The following is a 27,173-nucleotide window of genomic DNA, read 5'->3' as shown; positions in this document are numbered from 1 at the left end:
TTAGAACTCTGTTTAACTACTCACAATCGAAAGGAAGTTCGAACAAGGGGAATCGGGATTTTCTCCCATGTGATGGAGGGAAAGTTCCGGTTGGCATTTTGATCGTCAAAAAATAGTGCAAGTGTCGTTACTTTATTGGTTCGGTTTCGTAACGAATTAATTCCTCGAATGAACTTCTTACGTTCTTATTAAGAGACTTTTGACCTAATTACACTGAAGAATTAGAGTAGGAGAGAAGCGTTGTAATTACGAAGGGGAATTTTTCGTAGAGCCGAACTATGTGGAGACTCGGAAGGTTTGACGACAACGAAGTGCAGACATGCTTAAATTATCATGATTATCAAACTCCAGCGGACTCCGCGATAACTTTGGAGAAAGCTTTCGAGGCTGCTGGGTAAGTTTAAAATTTGAATACTTGGTCACAAATACCTAAGAGCAGGCAAATTTGAAGGCAATCCAACCGAAAACATATTTTTTCGGGGTAATACTCGACGACGCATTTCAATGAAAGGTGTTGACACCTTTCATTGAAAAAAGGCCATTTTCGAGAATATTTCTTGCTACAAAATATCGCCTCATTTGTTCTCGTGTACGTGCTTAAGAAGAAAATGATCCAATATATATTTTTTTCTTGGAGCCACCCCTCGAATGTTCCGGAACTTCCGGATCATCAAAAGCGACTATCGATTTAATGGAGCCGTTGGAACGGAAGGGTAGATCGTTTCCGGGTGTTGCTCGGATGAAAATTTCCGCACTGGGTAACGGAGCATCGCTTATACCTCTTGGATATATGAAGAAAAATTGCTGTTTTTTTCGTCTCGTCCGTCGTATCTACTCATTCGGTATGTATTCCCATTTTTTTCCACCCCCTCGTATAAAATATCGAGAGAAACGATAAGCTTTGGGGGTGGCACATTTCCATATCTAGGATCAGCCTCTAAATCATCGTTCAGCGATCGCTACGACCGAATGAGTTTATCCAAGTCCAGTAGCCTGGACAAAAAAATTAAGCCATAGCAAACGAAATGTGGGATTAGAATAATAAAAATTATTCGATGGAACGTTGAAAAAGAAATGTTTGAAACGTGAATACGTCTTCGCAGAGGGTCACAACGATGAAAATAGCATACCGAGGGAATCCAGTGTCAAGTTCAAGTGGATACGGGGGAAGAATATAGGAGGATGGTTGCCAGAGCGGTCAGCCAAGTTGTAAAAATTGGCTCGTATGACGACCTTAACCTTCGGGGATAATAATCGTGTTATTCTCTTAGGAAAGTTCACGCGTGTGCATGTGGCATCGAAACAGTCTGAAGTTGCTTTCGAGTGCGAGAACGAGCTGCGAGTGAGCTCATGAAAGAGAGATACAGCGAAAATCGGAACGATCAATTCGAAAAAGTTATTTTTTCCATTATTCGATTCCTTTCACTGCTTCGTTGTTTTTCTTAGGCAGGTGAAAAAGGAGAGCAAATTGTTTCATTGATCTCCATTGAAATCGTCCGACATAGATACTCGCTTGCTCCAGAGACATCCGCCTGAAAATGTATCGAGAGGAGAGAGCGAAGGTGGCAAAGAGAAACGTCTATTGTCGCCATGTTTCTTTACGAGCTCACTCCGGCTCGCCAAATTTATCGTTATTACTTTGAAACTCTCGGTACACCCAGCAAGAGAGTTTTAAAACAAGTGAGAAAGGGGCAAGAGGCGAGGAGGTGAAGAGAAAGAGAGCGAGAGGCCGTTTGAAATTACCCGCTCGGATATAAATCGCTCTCGAAGTTTAAAACTCTCTATCGCTCCGACGGGAGGGAAATTTTCTCTGGCTTCAGCTCCGATCCGTCCAACGGGGGTGGCCTCTGTACAGGCTCACTTTAATGGAAGAGTAGAAAAAATTGGCTAGTGCGGTTTGAAGTCGCTTGAAACCGAGGCGAAAGGCAAATCTCGTCGATGATGTCATAAAGTCAAATTGTGCCGATTATATCGTCATAACTTATTGGATGTGCCCACTAGAGGCTATGAAAAAAAAGCAATAACATTATACAAGCGAATTTCATAGGTCTCCGTCATAAAATTCAGTTTTGTGGGTCCAATAAAAAAAAGTCTCTTATACACAGGGACGGTGAACTCCGTTCGAGAGAAAGCTTTCGTCAAAACGCCGCCAAGCGGCTGTTACACGAAGCTACCATTCCGTCTGGCCTACGATTCGCAACACTTTTACAAATCGTACAAAGCATAGATTTCCCGAGTATCGGTGATTAATTAGTGACCGAGGTGCGGTGCTTAAGGGGGAATAAATATTCTGTAGGTTACCAGAGCATCGTACACTATTTACTTGCTTATATAGACAACGTGCGGAGCATGTACATGCTGGCGGAGCAAGATGAGAGTGCTTCGAGCTTCCCCAACGAAGGAAGTTCCTCGACTTCGGATACTCGGAAGTAATATAACCACGGGGTGAGAGCAACAAATTTCTGTAGCCGAGACTCTGCATCCTCCAGTGATGCTGCGCGTATCTGCACGTGATAAATCACGAGAGCAAGTAATATAGAAACCTCCGTGTCTACGTTTATGGCTCTCGGTGTATACATTTTCGCATGGTGTGACGTGCCTCTGTGCGCGTTTTATATCCATACGAGGGTGCAAAAACTCGCTCGCTGTGGCTTCTCTGGGCTCTCATCTACCCATAGGGAAATTCTCTTTTAAGGATACAATTCGTGTCGTGTGTGTACACACGCACTAGTCGAGCACTTCCAGCGGAAACTTTGTTTTTAATCTTCACACTCGAACGTACGTCGTCGATGTTATGGCATTCGATGGAGCGTATAATTCAGCAATTCGTTGATCGAAACGACCCTCAACCACAAAATAGTTGGTACGCGAGATTAAATACACACTCGCGAGGGAAATATGTAGGAATTTTTTTTAAACCACGTTTCAAACTTCGATACGCTATTTTCAGTTCGCTTTTCAACTTTTTTTTGAAATGTACTCTCGTCTGGCTGTTTTTTGGGCTGTGTAGCTGGAGGAACGTGGCCTTGACAATGACAAAGAGTTTCTGGCAAGCCCCGCCAACGGTTTCCTCCCGATCTAGATGTACATTTCGCATAATACACGTACACACACGCGCTAAGAGGTATGTGACGTTCATTATTCTCGTATGCGACACACGAAATTCACGTTAGTGCGATATTTTCGTGTATGGAATGTAAACGTATCGGGTTTGTGTCCGTGAACGTCCTTGGAGCTTTTTTATCCACAGGAGTGTTTTGAAAGCGAATTCAGCGATCCGCAACTCTGCTCCTGTTGCTGGTATACGTTATTCTGGCTGTAGATTAGACTTTTCACCCAATTTTTACATGCCCAAATCTCTCATTCTCTTTGTGCGAATTTTTTCATGTGTTTTTTTAGTCAAGAAATGAGCGGGCACGCAGATTTGGGTTTTTCAATTTAGTAAACTCTACTCCGTCGGATCCAGACTCCGATAGCTCAGAAACTATGAATCCTTTAAGCAAATATATGTCAAAAAGTGTTGAACTGTGGAGGGCCTTGGAATTTATGTTTATTTAAGTCTGTTTGTTATGATTTTAAATATTGTTTTTGAACGATAAAATTTATGTTAAGGGGTTTATCCTTATTAGACGCGGGCAAAAAAAAAACTATTTTCACATATTTTTTTGACGAATTTTTATAAATATGAATATAAAGTGTTACGCCTAAAAAATACACTTTGAAAATACACAACAAAATTTTGTTTATTTTTATTTTAATCAGTTTTTGTACAGAAAAGTGGAGGAGAAGACAGGCAAAAAAAAAAGAAAAATCTAACTAAGGTTTTTATTTTAAAGAATTTTTATGAAGAAATTTTTTCATTACTACTCGGGTGCATATTTCAATACACATAAAGAGAGATCAATTTCCCGATGAAATGGTTGAACTACGTATTAAATTTCAATTAATAAATTGAAATTAATCGAGCGGTTTTAACTGTTCGAACCTTTTATCCTGATGATGCAAACTGTTACGTTTTTGAAACGTCAGTAATACGTGGAAACCTTATACAACGTTCAGCCAAAAGCCTCTAAATTATGTAAGCTTACAACTTTTTGTCATGATTCATTGTCAAATTGGCTGAGTCCATCGATTCCTCGAAAAAGTTTTTTATACGTTGACATCAGTGTTTCAAATGAAGAAAGAAAAACGTGTTCGAAGTTCATGAAATTATGCTCTGCTTTTGACTAAAAAATGCAGTTCAATGATAAAAAATGGTTGCACGCCGCCTTCGTCAATCCCATTCAATTCCTTGATGAATTTAATTTAATATGGATGATGAAGTCTCTTTAAGCGATCAGGCATCAAACGGCGAACTTCCGAGAACGATTCATAAAAGTTCCGTCACTTCGATAATCCGATGATAAATGGCTTCGGTGAATAAGTTTCAACCATTGAAGGATTTTATCTCCGTTAATTGTTTCCTTAATGAAATCAAGTAACCCGTTCAAGCTTCGAAGTACTTTCCTTCTTTATTTTATTCTTCATCTCCTGCCCGTGTTTCGTTTCACTTCTAATATCTTTGCCGGCAAATTTTTATTCTCATCGGACACCCGATCGTTTCACGAACGGGATTGAAGCTGTTCAGGCCTCTAAAATCCCTGATTTCGCGATTGCGATTTTTCCACGCAGACAAGGAAAAGACCGAGGGAACTTTTTTGGTACATTGCGGAAACGATGAGCGAGGCTTTGGAAGGGCTTCACAATGGGCAACTTTATTGATCCATATTTACTTCCGGTTGGTGGAAGCCTTGCGAATGAGGGGTGGAGAAAAAGATGAAGCGTTGTGCAAATTTGATTGGCAGCCTAGTTTTATCCTCGTTACCTGACATCCGCATCGTCGACTACTCTTTAAGGTAGTGGTGTCGTTAAGGCTCACGAAAATGGCATCTCCGACCACCAGAATTTTTAATAAGCTCGGACGAGTTCAACCTTGCCCGTTCCTGTCAAAGAGCCAACACTTTGTATGGCGTTCGTTAATCCTCCACCTCACACGAGAGCAAACACTCTTTCGAGTTAACTATTTTCGAATATAATTCACAGTTGCGCGTACACGATTTAACAATTTCAAACTCTTCACATTTCTGACGTATTTCACTTTTAGAAAAATTGTGTCAAATTCAAATCTCACTTCACTCTGCCTATTTCACTGAACACCAAAATTCACTGGACAATTCAGTACTATTTCGAACAACTGATTCGATTCCACTGTCACGAAAATTTGTTTGTGCAGTAATCTTAAAAGTGCAGGTTCTTGCCCACTGCTGTTATTGCACGGTAATTTTCCAAATTTATTTCTCTGCGTGCACATTTACATGTAAATTTCAATTCAAAGAGCATGCGCTCGGAATGTCAAATACGACTCCGGACTGGCAAATGTACTCGTCATAAAATGCGTACTGGATTAATCAATAACCTCATTGCCGTAGATTCTTTCTCAACAGAAATACAAATAGAAACTTTTCAATTTCAATCGAAATAAAACGAGAAAATTTTTTTTACTGTAGTTGTCATTTTCCCTCATTCTCGTGGCTAATCATTTATACAGTGGAAAACAATCGATTATTTAACTATCACTCACTGTTTCAGCACCAAAAAGAATGACGGTTTTAAGGAGTGACTACGAATCTAGTTTTTGACGGGTATGGGAAAAATGCAACGTGGATCAACCCCATTCGATCGTACCTGCACCAGTGTCGTGGGAAACAAATCGACGTGAATGTGTGAGGTATTCCGCGTCATTTAAGGCAGCTATGGCCCCGACCAATTTCATTTTTCCTGAATCTTTCTATGAAATAAAGTCTTAGACTAGAAATTTTTTACATTTTATGTCTCGCGTCTTTTGATGGTTACAGTTTATCGAGAAATTAACGTTTTAGAAAGTTCACATTAACGTAGAAAATATTGTGATTTTTATGATTTTTCAGCTGAGTTCGATTCTCGTTAAATGAATTTTATTTATCTCTGAGAGTGCTGCTTCAAATCAATTTGCTGAAGAACTTTTTCGATCAACACCTTAGAAAAAACCTTATAAAACTTCTATAATTTAGACTTCTTCATTCGTCATCTCCAAGATAATTCATAATTTCTATTATTTTTTGAGAAAAGTAAAAAAAAGTAGATTTTTTGGATAATTCAACTCTCAGAAGCAGTGAAACAAAAAATTAATTGGCGTGGTTGTTCCTCCGGTGAGGTATCGTTTAATAAAAATATTTTTGAAAACTGGGATTTAATCGAAGCCACGAGCGTTTGCAACCGCGTGGAATGTCTCATGCATAATCACAACGCTTCTGAGCCACAAAAGCTCAAAGAATCTCATGAACATCGCCGCATTCACGACCTCCTTCCACATCGTCATCCTCTTCTGTACAAAGCCACGACTGGGACTGCATGCACCCCCGTAAAAACGATAGTTAAGATACGATCTTCCGGAGGCGAAGGGACGGGGAGGACGTGGCGTCGACTCCCGTGCCGGGTAAAGTAGTGACAAGGTCTCATAGGCAGTAACATGCGAACCCCTGGCGGCCAACGAGCGACCGAGACCTCGTCGCTCTCATCGAACTTCCCATCCCCCTTTGCTTTCTCGGTTTCTCCTGTTACAACAGGGTTGCAACCGTATTGCAAGGTTATGCTCGAAAGAAGAAAAATTCATAAATAATCAGCTCGTAATAAAATATTTTGATAATGGGGCCATTTGAAAATGACAATTTTATGGAAAAAGTTTATTCAAATTTATATGAAAGAGTGATTCAGCGATGCTGAAGAAAATTATGCGGTGGAATTTTTCTCATTTATTACCATTTTGAATTCACGCGAAACTGTTCAGAATTGAGGCAGAGAAAAAGTGAAATTTTCGAGAGCTTTCTTGCAATCAGTGTCAAGTTCATGTGCCTCGCACATTTTATATGACATCCTGCAAGAAGATTTCAGTTCTTGCAAAAGAAAATGGGTCGATTCTCTAGAAAACATGAATACGAACTTCATTTTGTGCCACGTTTCAATTAGTATCTTTTGTAAGATTATGATTCAGTTGATTTATTTTTAGAAGGTTTGTGTTTAGTTGAACGAAGCCTCTCACTTCTCAAGAATAGAAAAAAATGTCTGGAAATGGCTGGCAGTTTATTCCTAACATATTATTCAGTGTTATTTGGAGTCCACGTTTCGTATGCAGTCGCAATTGTACGCTTCCTAACTTTGCTCGTTCTTTGTTTAGCATCTTCGAGTGTCAGTTTTTTTTTTTCCAAGTGCTCGGCAGATTCTTTGTCAGGGTCCTACCTCAGCGGTGGATTTTTTGGCAAATGCGAAATTTGAGTTCACAACGAACTTCAAAAAATACGAATACGAACTGGATTTGATAACACAATATAAAAACAAAGTAAAAACGAAAAATCAAGAATAACCAACGAAATAATGTGCTCTCAAGTTGATAATTAACGGATTCAAGGCACGTCTGACTTTGCGATAAGGTACAGTGAAATACGACTTGGAGCATGGAATAAAAAATGATGAATCGATTTTGATATAAATCGGTAACTCGAAATCTTTTCATAAAACCGAAAAGCTGACGTATCGTTTCCACTTGTGTCGCGTGTTGTAGTAAACTTATATCGTTTTTTTCCCTATTGAAGGCGTTTTTGTCGGTCGAAAAATAGGGATAAAGTCCTTTTCCATCGAAGGCTCAATCGTGACTGGCTGAATTCGAGTTTATTGCCCGGATATACACTTCACAATTCCTCAGAAGCTTGACTGTTACTTTATAAAAATAAATGTTCAGAGGGAAAAGGCATCGATGTATGCCAATACATCCATGTATTGATGAGGTGAAAACCTCGTTCGTTTTTACGTACACAACTTGAACGCAGATCAGAGAAAATTTCTGGCCGTTTACTTTATCGAATTTTGATTCGGCTAAAAAATGAGTTTTCAACTTATCGACATTTTATTTGTACGTGAATCTGTACGGTAACATCGCATGTTATGTGGAATGGGATATTGATTTTTTTCCCAGCTCCAACGAAGCGTTAAAAGATGGAATAATTAATTGAAATGAAAGTATTCTGATGTAAAAACGATCATCGGATTATATAATTGGAGTAACAAATTTCGAACTATCGGAGAAAAAGCTTGTTAAACTCACACCCGTTCGCCGATAAGTCCACCCTTGGAATCCCCATGATTTGTATTTTCCACGGATCAATTTGTACCGAAGTTATATTCGCACCAGATTAAATGTTTCTGTTACAATTCCCATGTCGATGAACTTTCAATATGTTCCGTGTTTCTTTTTCTACGTTTTATTATTCCGGCGCGTTCGTCGGTGATTTCGTAAGAGAAGAAAAGCGCATCGTAAAACAAGCAATGCTGAGCGAAGAGCAATTTAGCCTGAAGTAAAAAGCAGCGTGGAGCTTCGCTTTTTTCTTTGCACACCGCTGAGGTAAAAGCGAGCAGAGAAGTATAGATGAAAAAGTTTTCAGCATAACGTTGATCCTCTTTTTCCTTCATTTTTCCGTATTCAGTCCTCGCTTCGATCCACAAATCACATAGCATCCCGGCTGGTAACTTTTCCTCTCGAGCTTCACAATTTTTCCAATGCGTTCTACATCCTCGGTGGTAAATCAATCTTTTCATTTAGCCCCCCTCGCTCTTCGCTCCCAACTTTCAAATACCAACATTCGAAGAATTACAAAACTGATGCGTCTCCGTGACCTTAGAAATTCGAATTATTCTACAGTACCAAAAAGAATCGGACTTCATTTTCTGGCTGCGTGACTTCTAAACATTGTCCAACTTGCCAACCTCATTTTTCCTCAACACCCAACCCACAGTTCACACACCTTACAAATCTAAAGTTCAGAAAATAGTTCAGATGTCATTTTACGTGCAACTGCATTTTCGAGGACGTGATGAAAATTATCCTCATTCTGAGCAGACATTTTTTCGTAATCTTCGACCTGAACATACACGGAGACAACGAATTCATTTTTTATAGTGAGGAATATATTATTTTTCAAAAATTTTCAAAGTATTTAGCCACCGATTATTACAAATAGCACAGTATTTTTTGAATTTTCCCATTTTTCGTCCCTTCATCGAGTCTCATTCATTGTGTCAGGCTAGAACTTACTGATAAGAGGAAGTGTATTATAAATCACAAATTTGGAGTGTCAGCATAGTAAATTCTATGTTAAATGCACGAATGTACACCAAATACGTGTGATATTTCACCATACAAATAGTTTTTTTCAGGGTTGCCCGAGCATACTTTACAAGATAAACATTTGAAGTGACTGAAAACATTTTTCACTATGCTTATGAGAAAAAGACTCGATAATTGTGCCGAATCACGGCTCCACTTCAAAAAGGGTCCAATTTTTTATTTATCATTTCCTTACACTATAGTATATGGTAACTCATGCAATATTAAAGAGGCGCATGACTTTTAACCCCTTAAAAAAAAATTACACTTAGTAGCAATATTGAAGTTAGCAAATTACGGCTCCACCTCAAAAAGGGTCCAAATTTATTGGACTATTATTAATTATCCAAAATATTACATGGGCTATAACTTTTTGGCGATAAAGAATGGTATAAAAAAAATTGGAGCTATTTTGAGGTGGAGTCGTGATTCGGCACAATTACCAAAGACTCTTGAGTCTTTTGAATAAAAGGTATGGGTATTTGTCTTTTTACTATGGTGGATAGAACAATTGTTATTACTGCTCTTCGAATTAATTCTGCAATCCAGTGCGTATATAATGTCCCCGAGATACTACATTCCTAGTACTTTCCTCTAGAATTTTCGGCTTCGTTTTCTCCGTGTCTTTTTGTCTACTCTACTACTGAAAACATTTTGAATCATTCACGTTACATGAAAAATTAATCATAACAACCTGATCCGAATTAGTAGCTTTTTGAGATGGAGAACGCGCAATATGATCGAAAAAAAGAGAGCAGAGAAAGCTCGCTTCCGAATGCTAATTTAAGTTCATTAAGGAGCAATGTATTTGTGAAAATGGCCGACGAGTGTTGGTGTCGGAGAGGTGTTTTCAGCCACGATTTACGCAAGCCCGGATACGCAAAGCCCTCCCTGCTCTCTCTTCTTCTTATGTTCGTTCCCGCTCATACAGAGTACGGCAGAGCTGGCTCGACCGAGATCCAACTTTATTCCCATTACGCTTCTCGTATCGCTTCTGCTTCTCTTCGCGACCAGACCCATTTATTTTTACGTGAAGGGAGCTCATCAGATTTCAGAAGTACCGCGCACTTCGACAATCGTTGTCATAATTCGTTTGGATTTTCCTTCAACCTTTGAATACATTATTGATTGAAGGGACATTTCACGCCAAAGCTGGCTATCACACTTCCTCCATTGATAACAGGAAAACCTTTATACATTTCCATGTTTTTTTAATGCCCCGAGTGACTAAACGGATTAAGAAAGTCATCAAAATACGAAGCAACACATTTATTCCGATCCTTAATCCGAATTTATGCGGGTACATGGATTCCCCTCCCCCATGATATATTGTAATTCATGCCTTTAACTACCCCACGAAGTAACCTTATGGATTCACGAGGGCGGCAGTTACTGTACAAGGCTAACGGATATCGCGTGGCGAGTAATAGCAAACCCTTATCGTCACAAAATATATATAAACCACGCTCGCCCAAAGCTACCAACCATTGTTTCCGCATGGGCAGCGTTCACGATTGTTATTATTATCAGCAAATGAAAGATTTTACGTAACGAGAATATTTTAATTACGACTCAATTGACGTTGAGTTGCATGGTTATAACGTGTGAATTCGGTTAAGAAAATAGTCGGCGGTATTTCCTACTCGTTCATCCCTTCAGAACATGTGAGATAATTTTTATCATTTTTTTCAACGAGTTTCTACATATTTATGAAAGTGCACGTTGCTGTTAAATAATTCTTGACACTCCGCACTAAAAATTAAATGAATAGCAGCACGCAGCAGATTGTAATTTCTTACTTATTTTCCCTTTTTCATATGCTCGCGAGGCATTTAAATGCTGGAGGTTGCTAATGAAAACTTCGGATGAAACGCCAGAGTCATATGCAAATCCGTTGATTACTCTGTACTCTGCGGATGCATCCGCATCGTTTGTGTACTCGTCGCAAACCCCCAGGATCTCAACGGGTGAGGCACACTGTGACACAGGAATCCGTTATCCCTTCTGTCTCTCTCCATCTCTGAATTGTTCCTATTCCTTGCATCCTGTTTTCCCATGCACTGATTCACTGCTATCTAGCATTTCACTCACCCTTCTCAACCATCCGCACATCCACGGAGGTTTTCATCTCGGAATAACTGCGATTTCACAGCCATTTATTAAGCACTTATTTGATTTGTGATCTCGAAAGAAATCAACGTATTGGGCAAGTTATCGGGGACCGAATTGTGCACAAAATCACACTAAAAATAACCAATCAACGATGCCAGCAATATTGGCTAAATTTAGTTTGAAGTTACGATGGTATCTCGTTGTTAATGAACATCAATTATATCGTTAGACAATTTGATCGCGTCCGCTCTAAGCACTAATGGAATATGGTTCTGCGTGATGGAATCCACTTAAGATAATTACTGGAACCGATAAACCTTTGTGTACCGCAGCTCGATAGAACGTGCTCGGTCCTCTTTATAGGTTTAGGTGCTTCCATTCGTTCGCGAGAACACCACGAAACATTCGCCCTCTGGCGGCTGATTAGCGAACTAAGCGCTCATTCTCCAGTCGAAGATACTAACTCGTTCGAGTTTTGTTTATATTTTGACGGAGATTAAAGCAACCATTTGATCGAACGTTAACGAGCCCATACAAGTACAATCGATTCGAACGTGACTAATACCCTAGGCCAGGGCAGTTATTCGTTCAACTGGTAGGATCCGCAGCCTTGTGCAAATCATCTTCCTAACCTACGCGGTTGACGGGTGTGTTCAAATGATCGTATAAGCGGCGGGTCAGCCGATGAAAGCCACTCAAGCTTCTATTTACATGGGTTTGCCATGGTCCCATGAGCTTGAAAATTCAAAAGCCTGATTCTTGTATTTCTCTTAGTGCTGAGTACTCGCTGCTTCAATTTAATCGAGTTTCATCGATGTTATCAGATGTGGAAAATGAAGATGGGATCGGAAGCTACCAAACTGGTAACTAGAAACCGTTTTTCTAAACTCACCCAGCAACACGTTTTTTCTACAGAGTCGTAGCTCTCATACCTCGCGGGTATTCATTAAGAGAAATCGAATATTCAACAGCTTGGAATATTTTGTTTATCTACCGTATCGAGTGTCCCTTTTTTTCTAACTGCGCTCCGGTTCAATTGATTTTCCAGGGCTTCCTGTAAACGGGCTCCATTACTTTCGGTTTAAAAATGGAGAATTTTTTTTCCAGGTCGATTGACGGTTCGCACGATCGGTCAATGTCGCTGGAGTGGATATCCATCAAAATCACTCCAGCGACCGTTCTTCGAGAAGACGTTGGGGAAAATAAAACTACATGCCAATAAAAAAAAAATCAGCTGGATTCTTGTTCACTTTCCACTCTGAAAATGTTCATGCTTCATACACCATAACACGATTTTAAATGAATGTTTTTTCTTTACGAATCTCACGCCACAATGGTGAATTTTCTAGCGGTTATTATTCCTTACCAGAAAACCAACCGGGAGTGCTCATTGTCCGGACTTTCTTTCGTCGTGTCATGGTAAATAAATGCTTGATTTTCAACTATTTTCTGGCCGGAAAAGATAAATTCAGAAAAAAACGTTTCCATTACGACAAACAAAGCAGCGTAAATAATATTTTTCTGCACCCTCGCTTCACAGCGAACCAGTATATTGATCAACCACTGTGTTCACTATTTTTTCTCTCGCGTTACTCTCAAAGCAATCACTGGGCTCACCATTGATGGCGTGAAGTTCCGTGGGTGCTTTGAACTGTGCGGTGTGTAGTGCAAGCTCACCCGTGTCCGCAGCAGCTTGAAGCAACAATTGTTGATGATGGTGATGCCTCGTAGACGACCTGTGATGATGAACGCTGTTGAGGACGATGTTGCTCGATGTTCTGCTCAAGGCCTTTCTCTGGCGTATCGCCTCCTTGTAGATTTTACAGTACATCACGATCATCACGAACCCAGGAATCCAGAAGGATACGCACGAGCTTATAACGGCGTAGGTTCGATTTGCAACAAAGTTACAGAGCTACAAACGAACAAATTTTCTATTCAATCAAATGCTTACAATCAATGTACAATTAAAATTAAATTTCAATAAAAATCTCTTAGACACACCAGCGAGAAAAGATTTTATTAGCTAAAGAATAAAAATGTCTTGAAATGACGAGTCAAATAATTTTCATTGGAAATTGAAATGATTAAGGGTTGATGTTGCTTCGTAGCGCGCGGAATTATCGGTTTTTACTATTCGTTAAGTTTTGTTTGAACATAATCGACCCGAAAAAGGTATCCTTGTCTTCGATGGGGATACGCTGAAAAATATTATCGGTAAATATTTGGATCCGTTTTTTATAAAAATGATGCTGTTGAGGTTGAAACCAAGTTTTCTGTTCAGCACATAAAATCAATCAATCTTCAAATTTTAATCGATGAAAAATGGTGTTTACACACAGAAAAACGTTCTCCACAAAATTTGACTTTGAGGTTCCATTGAAAATAAAATTTACACGAACAAAAATCCGTTGGAGTTACGTTTTCATCTGTTTTAAGGATGTATAAGCACTAGGCTCCATTTCAGATGGCACTCTAATTTTTTTGTATATTATAGTCCAAGCTTAAAACTTAATCTCTGTGAAATTTCAAGGTCCCTTAACGACTGTTTAATCGGAATACTTTTAGTCGAAAAAACACAGTTTTACGTGTCATGTATAGTCACAATGACTTCGAAGTCTGTATAACTCAAAATTTGATGTATTTTTATATCAGATGTTAATCATAAAAAAACGTCTGTTATATGCATTAAACCCTGATGATTTTAACGGTTCGGTAAAAAAAGGGGGTCAACGAACATCTGAATTAGAAATATAAAGTTAAAGACGACAAATGTTCACGGAACCTCAGGATTTCATAACCCCGTGAAGTTGTGGCAACGTCGCACAACCTATAAATGTAAACAGTTGCACAATGGGCTATGGAACTTTTTTGTCGTTATGGTAAGCTCTAACCTCAGCTGTCAACTCACTACGTCCGATGTTGTCAGACGTAAACTTTTCATACTGCACTACCGAGTCGTGTTAATAACTCTGGATAAAATCCTTTTCGTAATGAAATGAACTTAAATATTATTCACCGTTAATAAATCATTACAAGATTTCTCAGTAATATTGTGGTAATTTTTTTGAAAAAATATGGTGAAAAACTGTCCATTGACTAGTACGAACCGCTTTTACATCCTTAAAAACGCCCTTTGATAAATGTTTCTTTGCTCATGTTCGAGCATCCTCCAAAGCAGGCGTACAATTGAGGTCCCAATACTGATTATAAAGAATGTTAAATTTGGTATATTTGGAAGTGGTAATCGAATGAAAACTTACATCAGGATTCTCCTTCATGAACAACAAGTTGTCATCAGTGGTGTACCATCCCATGAAAATGGGCATGAAACTGATGAGTGCGGGCAAAGTCCACGCTGATCCAAGAAGACAGCCAACGGTGCTCTGCTTCATAATGATCGCGTATTCGAGAGGGCTTATTATAGCATAATAACGATCTACGCTGATACAGCATAAGTGGAGAATGGAGGCGGTGCAGAAGTAGACATCGAGGGAGCTCCACACGTCGCACATGAATCTGCCGAAGAGCCAACGACCGCCGGAGAGTTCGACCGATGCATTGAAGGTCATGGCACAAGTAGCAACGAGAAGATCAGCAGCTGCTAAACTGACGACGTAACAATTGGTAACGACTCGCAATTTGCGATGTTTATGAACACTCGCGATGACGAGTATGTTGCCGAGGACTGCGGTAGTGATAATACTACCCATGACGATGCCCTTGACAACTTCAACAAAAACATTAACGCTGTCCTGAAGGTTTTCGACCGTTGGGTTGCCAGGGGGCACAACCGTTGTCGCGCTAACGTTCATTCCGTCACACGTGCTCGAAGTCGTCGTCGCAGTCGTGGTGACGGTCGTCGAGCTACCGTCACTCCCGGTCGTCACGACACCCGAGGGATCAACCACGCGAACCGGCAAGCTCGTCGTCACTGCTGCCATAACATTGAGCATTTTTTCGACGAGCGCAAACGCACGGGGCCCGATCCCCGTTGTTAGTGTCCTCGACGACGACGCCGTCGTCGTCGTCGTCGTTTTTATTATTGTTCTCGCACCTCTCGCAATGATCGATCATTCGAATCGGCGATGCGTTAACGAACACTCGAAACATCTTGAGCACGATATCAAGGTCATTGGGACACGCGGGCTCGTGGAATTTGGCATTGCCATTTTTATCCTCTTTGAAAACATCTCGTTGAAGATTCTGCTCCAAGGTCGAAAAAGGGTAACAACACTTTTAAATCCTTTCTTCCGGTTACATAAATGGCGAACTGTCAATTCACCAGAGCTTTATTCATCCTGAGCCCCGTTCCGTTCCATTAATTACGAACAAGTATACCGTAATTCCGTCGCAAACGTGCTCCATTCTCGACCTCCATTCGTGCTCAACATTGAACTTCTTTTCGCTTACCTTTCCAAATCACAATTCTTTTCCATCTATTCTCTCACCCTGCGATCTCTTTTACTATCCATTACTGAGAGTGAGTCGACGACCTGCCGCTCACGGAAAGAAACTCGAGGTTGAGTATAGTTGCTTGGGCCCAAAAATATTCGAGAACCGTTTGAATGCGAAATGGACGAGCCACGATGCGCCCCAATTTTTCTACCACTGCGCCAAACAGTTTTCATACTTTACGAGAATCGAAGAGGCTACGCCGAGTCAGCACGCGGTTGTCATTATAATTTCATCTGGACGTTCGAATCGAAGATTTGTGGCATTTATTTGAAGAAAGGAGTGCCGATCAATTACACGAGCGTGCGTTTCACGAAACTGCGAATAATTCGTCCGAGCTTCACAAGTGCCAAGTGCCGGTGACGCTTCAATCTCTATGGGGAGTGAAGATATGGAAAAAGCATCGGAAAACGGCCTAATAGTAAAAAATATTATTCCGCCTCGTCCCGTACACTCCCTCCCTCTCCAATTTCGAATCTATCTGTTTCCTGAACGCCAATTACTCGGTCCGAATTGATTAAAAAAAGGAAAAAGTCTCGGGTGACGTCTACCTCGTGTACCGCCTACTCGCGACCCTATTTTCCACTTCCCCGGATCCATAATCATCGCATAACCCTCCTCCACTATTCCTTATCAGGAATTGAGGGAGTTGAAATGATGGAAAAATGAAATGAGGAGAAAAAAAATCAAATAAAACGAAACGAAACGATCAAACGTTGTGCCAAAGGATACTATTATTTTGAATCCCCTCATTCTAAAGAACATCGACTTTGATCTCTCCAACCTCACGATCCTTCTATCATAACGTTGAATTCTTTTGTCCATTGCCACAGCGAACAAAACAAACGGCAACGATTGGAGCTCGCAGTGATTATTATTTTCATTGGTTTTGCCCGAGGTGACGGTTTTTCTGTTCGTTATTTCATGCGTCGATGCCTTTGTTGATGAAGAAACGTAAAATTAATAGTGCGATCGCTATCACTCAATCGATCCTGGGGATATGGAAAATCTGACATTTCCAACGTCTACGAAAGAGATTGAATCGTTCCGATCGTAGCAGGAATACGCTTGAAAAATGTTTCTCTCCGCGTGATACATTGAGATCTTTTGTTCTACTTACTTACAGGGTAGGGACGCTTTCTGAATGGAGTTTTTTTAATGTCGAGATTGCTGCTCGTGCAACGGTGGATCACAGCCTCGACGACGTTTTATCCCCGGCGAGAAAGAATAGCGCGTTGAATAAGATACGACGTCGTATAATGACTGCATCGTTATGAACCAAAATAAGCACCGCCATTTTTCGTTCCCTCCCAGAAACGTATTAACAGGAATTCATCGGCAAATGCTGCCTCCTACGATTAGTGTGCGCGGCACCAGCTTCGCTTGATATCCCCGTGAAATATCAGTTCTCCCGGAGTACGAGCGCATCCACCGGAATACTCGGAGGTGGTTTTTGTTCGTATCCGTAAACTGAAATATCGAGGTTATAGGATAAAACAGGCACGTTGATCCGCGCTATTTTCCAATACACTCCGTGGAAAAATGACGGAGCAAGCGGAACGAAATGGGCCGTGCGGCAACTTCCAAAATGTGTTGAAGGCATGCTCGAATGAATGAATAAACTATAAGCACGACGCCGAGTGAACTTTCATCGCGTAACGTACAAGCAAGGAAATTGTTTTTCTAATCTCTGGTTGGTCTTCGACGAAATAGAAATTCTGAGTTTCAGTTCAACTTCCGTGTCAACTCCACTTTGGTTTCGATTTACCAATATTTATTTGGAAAATATTGCAAAGTCTACATTTTTTTCGTATCACGCGATGATGCGAAAAAATTCTCACGAACTGAGCGATCTCTCTGCGTACAAATATTTTATGGAGCACCATCCATTTGCATTGATTCTCTATAAATTTTAAACCAGAATCGCCTATGCGACATATGTGATGAATTTTCCATCCTGTTAAATTAATACGCAAACACTCAAATTATGTACGAGATTCTATGAATTATGGGATACTGCTGATACTGAATTTATGCTGAACTAAAATTACCACATTCTGTGGAGAGTAATTCATTTTATTGCGTAGCTAATCGCTCAGCTGCAAGTCATTAATTGATTAGTTCATAACGAGGGAATCGTAGTGTGTATTGACCGATGTGCTAACGACTGGGCGACTGATGTTATAACTATTTTTTTGAAAACAGTACGGACATTAATTACTTGAGAAAAATTAGGAAGAAATCGAGACTGAAACTTTGACGATCTAGGACACTAGAAAATGATTGAAAAATAAGTGCTCCCATTTTAAAAACTGTGTTTTATTTCACTTCTCAGAACTTCGATGCACCTTAAACTCTCGGGATATTGAAAACAAATAAAAAGCAAGTGCAAAAGCCCTGCGGGCACGGGCAACACATTTAAGAGGGCAACCACGAACTTCTCTATCGACCGGAAAATTTCCGGGTTACATGTACCTTTCACCTCCGAAGGAAAGCAGAAAAACCAACAATATTTAGGCCGAGAACGTAGCTCATTCATTCTCGAATGCGAGAAACGGTCCAATGGAAAAAAAAACCAACGGAAGACGAAAAGAAATTCAATGTATTCGACCATTCGGAACATTACAATATTGTTTTTCATTTGGATTCAAATTCGATTATGAAAAATACAAGAATCGAATAATCAACGAATTATTATCGCACACACACCATGAGTAGTGAAGAATTTTATAAATCGAATCTTTCCTCATCGAACTCTTTGGCCATGACGAAAAAAGAGTCCCCAAAAAACTTCATCATTATCCCCAATGTTTATTAATTCGTAAATAGCTAATGAAAAAATTCCAACACTTCGTTATCTGTGAAGAATCATACGAAATATTTCTTACCGTGATAATAATCAACGAATCATAATTATTGTCGAATAAATAAAAAAACAATAATTAGCTGTAATTATAATTATTTCTTGGGTCTCGTTAATTCGTTAATGTGAGTAACCGAATGAAACTGTGGTTAAATACAGCAAGTTGGGATCGTCACGGAGAACAACGAAGCTAAAGTGGAATAATCAATGATTGATCATTGAGCACGTGACGAGTAACGCACACACGACGTACGAATCGGAGCCACAGATTTACACGCACGAGACTCGCGGTTGCTCTTCCGTTGGCAGGAATAAGGGAAGAGCCGGAGTTTGCGGCTTTGGAAACAGGAACGGCCTAGAGAGGGCGCGCACAATCACGAGACAAAATTATTACCTCCGAGTGAGAGGAAAAGGGTTTCGCGTTGCGGGCTCGATGATCGGGGCTTCCGAGTACGTTAGACAGTGCCGCGGATCAAAGCGCACTGGCCCGCTCTGCACGAGAAAGCCTTTAGTTCAACCTAACTCGAACGGCCGATAGAGGCGCTCGAAGCGTCCAAAAACAACCCCCTCCGAAGGAAGAGCGACGGAGGAAGAAGAGAGCGAGAGAGACGGATGAGGGTGCGCGGTACGGAGACGAGACGATAGTTTCGCGCGTTGCATCGACTTCATCCCCCTGCCAACCTCTTTTCTAGCACTCTTCCTCTCGCTTTATATGGATCGCCCTTCTCCTACTCTCACCCCCCTTTTCTCTCTTTCTCCCTCTCTCAGGGCTCACTCTTCCGCGTTCCCAAAGCGGACCGTGCCGAAGCTTCCACTTCCGAAACCCTTTCAGCCCAAATCACTGCCTTGCCCAGCCATCCGTGTATATCTGTTTATACTTAGACTTTCTTGCTCTGCTCAGCCCTCCAGCATCCGTTGGGACTCCTCGCCCCCTTCGGTGACAGCAAAACCTCACCCTCTTGCCCTCACCGAGACCTACCCCAATGCGACGAGGAATCGAAAGATGTACGCGCGACACTGCTTCCTCCACTGATCATTCACTACTCGATAATCTTTCCATCAATCTCCTTTTACCCTTCCAACTTTCTCGTGGTCAGCATTCTGAGGCATCCGGTTTTCCATCCTTGTTGTAACTGAAAGTCGGAAAGGAATTGCAGATTCGGAGTACCGCTCGAATCGAACAGGATCCCGCAAATTTTTATTTTCTCATCTTATCAAATGCATCGGGACTTTTCAAAACGTCGTTTCGGTGACAAAACCTCTCATGAAGTTGGGATGGTAATGTTGGATTGTTGAAAAAATATTGATTTATTGAATCTAATCGAATTTAGGTACAACTAATTAACTTCAGAGGTAATTGAGCACCCAGAGATCGATCCACTGAAAATAGATTGTGTGTGAATTTCAATGAAAATTCATAAGTAATGACAATGATTTTAAGGTAGTCCATGCACGAAACGATTTTCTTAAGAAAGTCTTGAAATTTGTACTCAGAGTTTCAATGGGTAGTCGACTGACACGCGTATCAAATTTTAAAGTGTTCGTCTCATTGGTTATTTAGATAATTGTGTTTAAATATGAAAAAAAATACACAGCTTTATAACGACTATGTGTAAAAAATCGATTATTTTTCCATTTAAGGAATAAACGCTTCTTACGAAGTTTATGAAAAAGTTCACAATAACAATGAAGTATAGAATGAAGGTCTGGGAAAAAATTCGAGACGATTGTCTTATCAGTAATAAAGATATATTACGTTAAAGATTGAACGAAATTGGTAAAATGAGCACTCGTAACCTCACATTTGCTTATTTCGGAATTTTAATGCAATTTCATACATAAGAAACTACCGTTTTTTCGCTAGGGACGAATGAAATTTGGGGTTCAGTGAGTGGTGGATCCCTGATTACATAATGGCTTGTAATTTCATTCACCGAAAGATAAGTTGGGTAAATTTATTTACAATTTCGAATTAATAACTCTGACATTAATTTAGAGTGATAATATCTTTAATTAGGAAATGAAAATCGACCCAATTTAGACATCCATAAAATACGATCCTACGGGCATGATCTACCTTAAAAAAAGCAGAGAAATTGAAAAACGAATCAATGTAACTTTTTCTTCCTCTTCCATTTGCTAGATACTTCAATTCACTTCACAACTCACGCGACGCGAGAATACGAAATTCACGAAAAGACAGTCTGGATGTGGATTGTATTTCATAAAAAAGTTTTCCGAATCATTAATTTATAGAACAGTATTTAAAAAATCAATCTTACAATTGGAAGATTGATTCGAATAAATAATAATTAGTGGGAGAGAACCGATCTGAAAAATTGATTATCGGTCGGTTAATAATCGATTCTGGGAAAAATCGATCCTCAGATTGGCATCCCTATCATGAACTATAACTCAACTCGTAATTCTGGCCCGCTTACAAATAACAGTACTTTTTCCAATGTTACCAAGGCTACCACATTGTCCCACACGGACGTTGACGGTACGAGCGGTCAGTGTCCTGATTATAAATGTCAGAATGAGGCACAACAATCCTGAGCAGGCCCTGATAGAGCTGCGTGATCAGGAACCAAATTGTCAAACTTGCTCGTAATTGCGCTGCGCCGCCGGGTATTTCAATCCTACCCTTCAAAGCTTACATATGCTTCCATTTCCCATGCATATTAATTTCGTAATTCTATTCACTGAGAGTAATTAATATTTCCGGAAAATAAAAGCGTCATAACGTGGGTCGTTGGGAGCACAGCGGGTTCGTGAAACACGATGTTTCCAATTAATCACATCTTTCACCTCGTTCTGCCATAAATCCTCTCAAGGTCATCACTTTACCGAATTTTTGTTTGAGGCAGTTATTGAATCCTTTACAATTCCGTACGAATATACCGAATTGGTAACTTGATGTTCAGGAATAATTCGTCATCACAAATTTACACATCGTTAAGTTTATGGTTGCCACTCCAAAAAACGACAAAAAGTATTTCCTTCATTGCGGCTATGCACAACAAGCATTCGAATGAATTAGAAGAAACGTTTGAGCAGCGTGTTTACAAATTTTGTCGTTGGAGTTACAAGTTTCGATGTTGCATCGCGATGGCGTACGTCATCACTAAAAATATTCCATCAGTCTCATTCCAGACTAGTGAACTTCATTGTGAAAACGGTGATTACGACCTGATCAAGAGTGGCATAATAAGGCGAGGTTCGTTACGCAATCTGATATCATTGCGCGGTGCCGGATGAGCTAGTGCCAGAAAACCACTAACTAAGCGGGTCGATTTTGTGTGCATAGAGTCTGCAAAGAAATTTACTGTTTTCGTCAAATTTTTGTTCATTGCGCGTTCGTCTGGGAGTCTGTCAAAGCATTTGTTAATGCTCTTATGTCACGGGCATTTTTAAGTAAAATTGAAAAAGTCGAATCGCTTTGGCAAAACGTGAATTTAGTTTTGAATTTAGAAGAAAAACTTTTTTTAATTCGAAATTCGATTATCTTTGAACGCTCAATGATACCTACTGCAAGGTTCTCCTTTTATGCTGTCGATGTAAACAACATCGAATATCGTATGGACTGACAGTGAAAAGAACTTGGAATAAATTTTTTACGCTGAAGAACTCGTGGATCTCGAAAATTCATCTCAGAATACCGCTTCACTTTTCATGGTGGACGGTTCTTTATACTGCACTTGTGAATACTGTTCATGGACATTTTTAGGTCCACAGAGATTTCCATTGTTGTAATACGGTTGAAATTCTTTTTCCAATGGTCGGACATGGAATGCACAACAACGGGTTCTGGCCTTTCAGCTTCGTTGGCATCGCTGATTGGAGGCTTGACGATACAATGGGTGTTTACTTTTCGAAAGAAATATTGATAAAATGAAATAGAAGATAAATATTCCGTGATATTGCAAAAATATACGATTTTTCAGATGGAATAACGAAGCAGTTCAAAAACGTTTCGCTGCTCGTATCGACACATGGGTGATCGATTTTGGGCTAAAGCCTGAAGTGGCGTTTGTTCGCTACAGTCCATTGGAAAGGGCCATGTGAAGGGTTGGCAGGCACCTCAAACGTCTAACAGCCAGGAGATCTCCTTAAATGGGAGCGAAAAATGAAACTCTAATGTTCTTGGCATTGTGTCGCTGGGCACGTGAGTCAATAAACGACATCGATTTTGCTTTCGTTTTAAACGAGATGTAGGAAACATGCTGAGCACACTTTGAGCCAGGATTCGCCAATTTCGTGCTAGAAAACACGCTGCTGAAAAGGTCAAAATAATAAAGATTTGACATTCCTCATCACACACATACCCAGACACAAACACACACACCTGACACGGGTAAAATGTCCAAGAATATTGATTAACCATTGATTTTTAAATGGAAGGAAATTTTAGCTTTTATTTCATTTTTTGAAGGAATGTGCCATCCAACGATATTGATCATTGTTCACACTTGAGACCCTCCGGGGGATAACTCAACTCGATGTTTGATGAAATGGCCTTTTCAACGTTAGAAAAATCGTTCAATACTTGAGAATCGTGCGAGCAGCCCGAGACGAGTATTGAATTAAGATTTTGAAAATTTTCAAAAATTGTTTCCACCTTTTTTATTGACTTTTTTTCTTTTTTATTGTGAGTGCAGATAATTCTGTAACGCTTTTGGGGATATCAGTATTCCATGTTTGGTTTTCGTTTCGTATAAAAAATGGCGTTTTTCGAGCAGTATTTAAGTGGTCGGAAATGTATCGAGATTCCTCATGGGTTGCAGTATTAATGGAAATTAGAATTAAAATTAAAAAATTTATTCGATCCAATCGATTGAGCAAAATCGAACACGCTTACAAGAAGTTATGTTCAGACTTGTGAAAAAATAAACTAGTAGAATTGAGAAAATCCGCCTCTTTGGAGTCAGTTAAAAAATTATTGAAATTCTTGGCAAATATTCCGGAAGTGCAGCTTTTTTTAACTACGACTCGAAAAATTGTCTGATTTTTCATCAAAGTTAGCTTATCGGAATAAAACGTGAATAATTTCCTATAAAATCATAACCGAAAATGTACATTTATAAATATCAAAATAATCTTAATTTTAAAAGATTTCATCGTTATTCAAATTTCGATAAGTATTCGATATTTCTTGAAGCTTTCGTCGAGAATATCCAGCGGTTGCGGCAAGGATTATCGCCAGGATACGTGAAATTATAGCATTTTATTTTTTCGAGGCCAAAGTCAAGAAACAATGGTTTGTTTCTTAGGCTAGCCTGATAAGACTTCGTGACTTTCCTTAGCAAATCGGATTAAGGTAGCTTGGCACAGGGTTACAGTGACGTTGCACCCTATTACCCTTGCTATTGAGGAGGGTAGCATGCAACCTACGGCAGTGTTGGTATAGAGTCTACCCTCATACATAATCGATGCCACGACATCCCTCGCGATGCTTGGCCTTGGACACTCAACTCGGAAAACTTTGAGTGGCCGTGTATAGCTATATACATATACGTATATATAAACATACACGTCGTTATTTTCGACGCACGAAGTTCCAGATGCACTTAAGGCTTCGCTCGATTCAACCTACACAATTATAAATAGACTGAAAAGATAAAAGGGGATGAGAAAAAAAGTTCGATTCAACTTTTTAGGAGATTATTGACAGTGGGAATACGTGTATAGGCGAGGTTATAGAATTTGTATTTCTACCTTTAAAATCTCAGATACAATACCTGCAAAATCTGTGACAAGTTTGAAAAGTTATGAAAATAATTCTTGTTACAAAAAGTAATCGAACGAGAAACTTCGAGGTCGCGGTAAGATTTTGATTGGATTTTTCGAGGTTAACCAATTGAACAATCGATTTCATCAAACTTTTTCCTTCATCCAACACCAAGGGAAAAAAATAATTCTCACATGATTTGTGATTCTTGAGGGTAATTATTCACAAATCCAACTTGGCTATACAATCGTGATAATAATCACGAATATTTGGTGTTCAAGGCGAGAAAAATCGATGATAGTTCGCTTTAGAAATAATTCCGAGTTCACACGTGAAAATAACACTTTCGTCGTCAAATATTATCGTGCAGAAAGGAATGACAGTGATTTGTGAAAATAAACATAATTTCCTGACGTTTCTTCATATTCTCACTTCAAATTCTGCTCGAAATGAAATTCACTTGAAAAAATAACCACCATAGAACGAGTATCTACTTGAACCACTGCGTGGGGTAAAAACGCGACTGACTATTCTCGTTTCGTACTACTGCGATGTTGTATCGACCGCTAAAACCGTGGAAAATCGATCGGAGCTGCTGTCGACGGTCGCTAAAGGAAGTTTTTCGCCAGTCGGTTCAATTCATCACTGAGTTATTCAACTTACCGACCAAGGATATAAAAACGAATTCATCATCAGTTGGAGTGATAGGATACAGGACGTTATCAGACACGCCACCTGGGACACACGTGAAACTCAATTCAAACCCGATGAATCTCGAAAGGCCTTTCCGATCCCAGTTCTAAATTCCTCAGTCAAATCCTCGTGACGGAAATATTTGTTAGAATCAACCCCATGAAGTGTTCGAGAGAAAATTCAGAGGATTTTCAACAATTTGCATTATTCTGGAACATTTACCAAAAGTCAGTCACCATTTTCCAACGAACCTATCTTCGAAGTTCCCCTTGATTCTACGGGGTTATGGCAGAATGCACGAAAGAGTGCTCGCATCCACCACATTGAAATGCAACACTTTTCACAGAAAAACCTCATTTAGCAAAAATTTCGAAATTTTTACGAAACTGAAATATCCCAAAAACCCTAACAATGGAAATTTTTTTTGGAAAAAATACCCCCGATATAAAACGATGGATGAACAAATTTTTGAACGAATTCTTGCCAGATAAACTAATGAACTAATTCGAATGGATAAAAACATACGTCGACTTTCAGAGCCTCGTGAGTGACTCAAAGTCTTAGCTCAAGCTCTGGAGACGACAACGACGATTCAGTAGTTCGAAGACTATTCGAGTTTTCAGCTCCATCAATATCAGCAACATCCTGTACAACCGGAATGTAGGCCTACGTTAGCTCGGAATAGGATGTGTAACGTATACATAAACGCGTTATGTAACAGCAGGGTTGATGCGCGTTCGTGGTAAAACTGTAACGTATAGGTTACAATGTGGGTAGCAGCGAAAGCATATAACCGGCTCTTGTTCGTGGCAGTTTATATTTACTGCTGCATTAACCCACGGGCTGTTGAAGTTGTATCAGTAAAGGGAGTATTGTTTCGTAGTGTTTGTATTGGGGTTGGTGCAATGCGCAACCCCACTGCAATACTCTTCCAAGAACCACGCAACCATTTTTCGGCTATCTTTCTTCTTACCTGTAACTTACGTCATCCTTCGGTACACATTGGCTTGCACGAATCCAACCTTCGTCATTTTTGGCCCTTGTCTTTTCCCAGTTTCACGATCCACCTTCAGTTTTGCTGATTCAACGATTGGACAGATGTTTTAATGAAGTGTCTACAAAACAGTGGACTTTTTTGTTTGATCCTTGGAAGTCGTCCTTCGCGTGGGTGTCCTTGGCAGCAACTCTCTAAGAATCTTCAGATTTGTGGCGGAGTTCAAGATGAATATTGCAATTAATGCAGATTTCATTATCGAACTGCCATCTCCGAGACAATGGAGCTCAATGTAAGACAGCAGTGTTTGGGAAACTTTTTTCATTTTCATTGAACGTATTTGGGGACTTTTATTGTCGAGAGTACCTTCGTGATCTCGATCGACTCAAGAATTTTCCTCGAGTCCTTAAAACGCGATTAAATGTCCATCAGTCATTTGGTATTTTTATCTTGATGACCATTCCCCTTAAAATGATGTTTTGATCTCTGAAATCGTAGCTGAAATGGATTCGGAGCTGCTTTGAGTTTTTATAATGGGGTCTCATTAGAGGAGGGCTCTTTTGACCCCAAGGTCCAACTTATGGAATATTTCTTCATATATTTCCATACGGAAAACTCGAGAACTTGGACTACGCAAGCAGCAAATAATTAATAGCCATTTTCCTTTAGTCTTTTTCTCTTGTTTCGTTTTTTTTCCTATAAAAGGAATTCAAGGCGATCGCGTGGTGGAGTAAAATCGTGTGGCACCGTCTTGCCTGGTGGGCGAGTCGCGAGGGCCACCGAAGGGTTATTATCAAGATAAAAATCCTTCCGTGTGCGCCTCGAACGACTGCGCGACTTCACCCATAGAAATCACACGCGTGATTACTGGCTTTTATTAATTCTACTGCTCCACGAACATAAAATATTGAATTAAAAAATCGAATAGAAGAATTGATTCGATGGAATGGCAACCGAGCATTTGGTGTCAAGACCTTTTTCTCATTTTCCTCGTCTCAAAAGCAAAAGAATCATTCGTCAGCAGCAGCCAAGTCATGAAAGCTCTTCCCATTCAAATTTTAGTGTACTTCCCAGTGGTTAAAAAATAATA

At 39.9% G+C, this 27,173-nt stretch overlaps 1 protein-coding gene across 4 annotated transcripts in view; it reads right to left on the bottom strand.

Annotated features, from left to right (window-relative positions):
• LOC122407266 (octopamine receptor beta-3R-like) overlaps positions 1 to 19,131 on the bottom strand; it is a 60,824-nt gene extending 41,693 nt beyond the window's left edge. Inside the window, exons 1-3 of one of the 4 annotated variants that reach the window (XM_043413371.1) lie at positions 18,691 to 19,131; positions 14,611 to 15,553; positions 12,965 to 13,262 (exon numbers count right to left, since the gene is read on the bottom strand). In XM_043413371.1, the coding sequence (XP_043269306.1) occupies positions 12,965 to 13,262; positions 14,611 to 15,303 (991 nt within the window). In that variant the 5' untranslated portion in view covers positions 15,304 to 15,553; positions 18,691 to 19,131. Of the gene's footprint in view, positions 1 to 12,964; positions 13,263 to 14,610; positions 16,905 to 18,511; positions 18,664 to 18,690 lie in introns of those variants that run through there. The other 3 variants (XM_043413372.1, XM_043413373.1, XM_043413374.1) reach the window with 3 other exon arrangements.
• Positions 19,132 to 27,173: the final 8,042 nt, after the last annotated feature.

This window comes from Venturia canescens, chromosome 2 (assembly GCF_019457755.1).
Source record: "Venturia canescens isolate UGA chromosome 2, ASM1945775v1, whole genome shotgun sequence".
NCBI lineage: Eukaryota > Metazoa > Arthropoda > Insecta > Hymenoptera > Ichneumonidae > Venturia > Venturia canescens.
Note: the sequence above shows the minus strand (reverse complement) of the source record. Positions and strands in the feature narration are given on the sequence as shown.